Source organism: Scylla paramamosain, chromosome 3 (genome assembly GCF_035594125.1).
Source record: "Scylla paramamosain isolate STU-SP2022 chromosome 3, ASM3559412v1, whole genome shotgun sequence".
NCBI lineage: Eukaryota > Metazoa > Arthropoda > Malacostraca > Decapoda > Portunidae > Scylla > Scylla paramamosain.
The window spans coordinates 15687501-15692500 of NC_087153.1; the positions used below are offsets into that span (position 1 = coordinate 15687501).

Genomic DNA, 5000 nt, shown 5'->3' on the forward strand with positions numbered 1-5000 from the left:
GAAAGGAAAATATCTTGTATGTTCGGCTTTAAACCTCTATGCTGTACATGTTCCACACTTTCATCACATCATATATTACCAAGAAACGAAAGGAAATATCATATTCATAAGGTAACATAAATGGAAATGTTTTCAGACTTTTTTTAATGGAGGAGAAATTCATTCAAATATTTTTGTTTGTAAATTTTAAAGCATTCTCATTTATTTTTGGACTAGTTTAAGTGCTCCTTCACTCTCCCCATGTGTCTATGAAAGCAAACACGCTATACAAGGAGAGAGAGCAGAGAAAGACAGATGGAAAAATACGTCTTCGGGGCGGAGTCTGTCCAGAAACAGGTCAAGCGAGGCCACATTGTACACCTAGATTTGTGTGTGTGTGTGTGTGTGTGTGTGTGTGTGTGTGTGTGTGTGTGTGTGTGTGTGTGTGTGTGTGTGTGTGTGTGTGTGTGTGTGTGTGTGTGTGTGTGTGTGTGTGTGTGTGTGTGTGTGTGTGTGTGTGTCTAGAAAATAAGAGGCAGTAAAATGCCAAGGATAAACATATAGTTCTTTGCATTTGTATCTATATATCTGCATATTTATTTAAATCAATCTTTTTGGGTATGATTGACTGATTGACTGGCTGACAAACAGACGGACGAATGGACAGACTGACTGATGCAGTGAGTAACTAACTGATAAACCGACAAGTTTGCAAGAACACACACACACACACACACACACACACACACACACACACACACACACACACACACACACACACACACACACACACACACACACACACAAAGAGAGAGACAGAGAGAGAGAGAGAGAGAGAGAGAGAGAGAGAGAGAGAGAGAGAGAGAGAGAGAGAGAGAGAGAGAGAGAGAGACGATAATTATATAATTATACAAGTCTTTGATATCAATATCTTTCTAAACTCTCTTTTAGAAAGTTCTTTCTCATACAAATCTTAAAAAAATGATCACCATCTTTGTTCAAAGGTTATTTTCATCGATAAAAAAATATTGGTCCACGTGTTTTAATTTTATGTTTTTCGTTCATTAGTTTTCATGTCTCCTTATTTTCTTCCTGCTCCTCCCTTCACTCTTCTGTTCTTCTTTTCGCAAATCCAATCCAATGATTTATACTCCTCCCCCTGCCCTCGCTCTTACTATTATTTCTTCATCTTTTCCTTACCTTCCTTCTCCTCCTCCTCCTTCTCCTCCTCCTCCTCTTCTTCCTCCTCCTTCTCCTCCTTTTCCTCCTCCTCTTTCTCCTTCTCTCTTTTCTTCTTTTCCTACATTCTTCTACTTTTAGTCATTCGTCTTCTCAGTTTCATCCTCCATGATAAATTCCTACGTTTTTCCTCCACCACCACCACCACAACCATCATCATCATAATCATCATCATCATCATCATCATCACAACTCGAGCAGCATCTGTCTTCACTCTGTTGGCTGTTAAGTTCGTTGCATGACTAATCGATGGCGTGGGGCGATGCAGTAGTGGCGCGGGGCAGGGCTGTACGCCGCCGCCCTTGCCGTGGGAAGTGCCCGGTCTGCTGCGGTGCTCGGGCTGCCTGGAGTGGACCACCTGTGAATGGGCCGTGATACTGACACACTTGCAGCTCTTGTGGACGGAAAGTGGCTGTGAAGGCAGTGCGTGGGTGTGGAGCTGAGGCATAAATATGGGAGGGGTTTGATGTAGTTTATTCCTTTCAGTATATATTAAGACATTGTTTTCATTGCATCGTGGATAGTATTATAGTAGTTTATTAGGTTAGGAAGAACACGCCTCTAACCATTCCTAGATGCAAAAGTTCTTCGTGAGGAGGCATCTTTCATGCCCTGATAGACCAGAGAAACCGGACGTAAAAAAAAAATAATAATAATAAATAAATTGATTAATAAATAATTAAGAAAAAACGAAAATCGGTTAAAGTAGTTTGATAAATTAGAATGTTTTCATAATCAATAGTTTAAATGTCATTTAGAGTTACTCATGCGCTAAAATTAAATGTTTACTCGTTCGAACAATATATTACATCGCGTTTGAATATTGCGTGCAGTGGTGAATGAGTCAAGGGCGTACATACGTGTGCATCAGTGACGTGTCGATGTGGAGTGTGGGTGAGGCGTGCATGTGAATGAGGGCGTGGGCATGTGCTGTGGCCATGACGGTTTCATGCCCCGCGCCACAATGCACGACTGAAGTAGCTGTTTACTCAGGTTTCCTTCCCGCAGGAGAAGAGATGCATGGCTTTTTTTTATCGTAAATTTGCATGCGCCTCGTCATTCCATTCCGCAGAAGCGTAGAATCGTCATGGCGAATGCAAATCAAAGCGCACCGAACAGTCACTAACTTAGAGGAATGGTGCCAGGTTAGCATGCGGATTTGCAGCAAGAATGTCACGTGGTTGTATAAAGAAAGGTGATCTAGGATGACATGTGACGACAAGGCCAGACATCGAGGCCACGTGCATGTTGTGTTTCAGAGTTGTTAATACAAATAGAACGTGTGTCACATTCCAACAAGAACACCTACCCCCTCTCTCTCTCTTACTTTTTTAACGTAGGAAAGGTTCTGGTCTAGGTAAAAAAAATAAAATAGAGAGAGAGAGAGAGAGAGAGAGAGAGAGAGAGAGAGAGAGAGAGAGAGAGAGAGAGAGAGAGAGAGAGAGAGAGAGAGAGAGAGAGAGAGAGAGAGAGAGAGAGAGAGAGAGAGAGAGAGAGAGAGAGTGTGTGTGTGTGTGCATGGCAGCATCTGGTAATGTATTTTAACGCGCTTCTTTCCCTTTTTGTCCCAGATCACCTTTTATGCTTCGCAAATTTCCAAAGCATTTATGCAACTACTGGGCCGCTTACCGGTACAGGCGTCCTTGGCGTGGGCGCGGAGATGACGTGGGTGACCTGGGAATCGCCCTAGCCTCCAGCGGGCACGTGGACCTTCATGCCCTTAATTGGAGAAGCCATTGTGAAGCCAAGGTAACTCTAACTGAATGGAACTATGCGATTTTCCTCTCTCTCTCTCTCTCTCTCTCTCTCTCTCTCTCTCTCTCTCTCTCTCTCTCTCTCTCTCTCTCTCTCTCTCTCTCTCTCTCTCTCTCTCTCTCTCTCTCTCTCTCTCTCTCTCTCTCTCTCTCTCTCTCTCTCTCTCTCTCTCTCTCTCTCTCTCTCTCTCTCTCTCTCTCTCTCTCTCTCTCTCTCTCTCTCGTAATTTCACAATATTTATTCAGTATTATTATATAATCATATAATATTATTTAATACATAATATCATATATAATGGATATAATCATAATTATAATCATAAACATAAATTCCTTCTTCATTTATTTATTTTGGTAATTTGTGTCCCAGTTCCCCTTGACGTATATTTTCAGTTAGTTCTTTTTCCTTATTCGTGTCATTGGGCATTTTTCTGTAACTTCTCTACATTTTCCTTTTGGTTTGGATTATGTCTGAAATGTTCTCAAATTACTAAGACACTTTCCATTTATAGATCTTTCGGTTAAGCTTTACTCAGTCGAACGTCGTGACATTTTCTCGAGACAATCTCTAAACAAAGTCCTGGCCACGTCACACTTCCTTGCTTACTGTAACTGTCACGCGCATGATGTTCTCTGTGCGTCTCTGCGATGATGGATAGCAAAAGAAAACGTCGAACTAAATTTCACTCCTTTGCTCACGTAATACTGAGAACCGTTTCTAGTTTTCGCGAGCCTAAGATCTTGTCATTGTCTACAAAATCCAAGCACAAAGGTTTAGATGGTGCGTTGTTTAGTCCATTATCTGGATTACTTAAGCAAAGGGTCCAAATGTGAGTACCTTGTTGTGAGTCTATTCTTGCGGCCAGTTATGGTCCAAAGTTTTGTTTGTCTACCGTGATTGATGACCTTGGGGAGACTTTGTATTCGTACTTTTGATGGTGAAGTAAGGGAGAGAGAGAGAGAGAGAGAGAGAGAGAGAGAGAGAGAGAGAGAGAGAGAGAGAGAGAGAGAGAGAGAGAGAGAGAGAGAGAGAGAGAGATTTTATTTTCTTATTCATTTAAGCACATAAAAACTGTAATTCTCTCTCTCTCTCTCTCTCTCTCTCTCTCTCTCTCTCTCTCTCTCTCTCTCTCTCTCTCTCTCTCTCTCTCTCTCTCTCTCTCTCTCTCTCTCTTATTTTATGCACATTTTCTTGTTCAAGTGTTGGTTAACAGCTTTACCAGCGAGACTGTAAAGACCCACCAGAACAACATACCAAGCGTGCTGCATCACCGCGCGGAGCAACACAACCATACCTCTCACACACACACACACATACACACACACAACCATGTCATCGAGTAATAGGGATTGATGGTATGGAAGCAAGTGTCAGGAGAACAACGTCGCTCTTTACATTCTAAACGATTCATAAATTCACTGAAAATGACTTCTTAACGCACACTGACCAGCTCCCAGAGAAGGCGTTGTGCCGCGGGCTGAGAGGGGAAGGGGGCACGCCAGACATGTGCAGCTGTGACCCTCGATCAATTACTTAGTTTATTATAGTGTATAACCACGTCACTGCCCCGCCCCATGCACTCACCCTCTCACCAGAATCTATTCTCTTCCACCCACGTCATAACATGCATTAATTCGCCATGACCTTCACACTCACATCCACGCCCATACCCACACCCACACTCAGACACCTACAATTACACGCCGCAGCCGCACCCTCATTCACGCCCATCTTCATCCCACTGACTCAATCTGGCGCCCCTCACCCACGTCCCAATGAGGCCCATACACCAGCCATATCTACGCCACTTGTGTTAAGTTATTGACGCTAAAATCGGTGCACACACGGGCTGAGGAGCAAATATAGACGGTGCATGAGAGAGCAGCAGAGGGCAGCCGCCGTCACCCATCGCCGGTGAAATATACCGCCTTGGCACCAACGACTCAACGTTTTTGCACGTACGTCTCTTCAGAAAACGTCTCTATTCCTGGACGATAAATGATCTTCGTAGTAAGTCAAATTGAGCA

The 5000-nt window shown here is 43.2% G+C and overlaps 1 protein-coding gene across 4 annotated transcripts in view; it reads right to left on the bottom strand.

The window, feature by feature from the left end:
- Window positions 1-5000, bottom strand: part of LOC135091178 (cartilage oligomeric matrix protein-like) — a 47778-nt gene that overhangs the window by 32428 nt on the left and 10350 nt on the right. For 2 of the 4 annotated variants that reach the window (XM_063988632.1, XM_063988636.1), the window contains exon 2: window positions 2848-2937. The exons of the other annotated variants lie outside the window; for them this stretch is intronic. In XM_063988632.1, the coding sequence (XP_063844702.1) occupies window positions 2848-2937 (90 nt within the window). The remainder of the gene's footprint in view (window positions 1-2847; window positions 2938-5000) is intronic. 4 annotated transcript variants of the gene reach the window in all.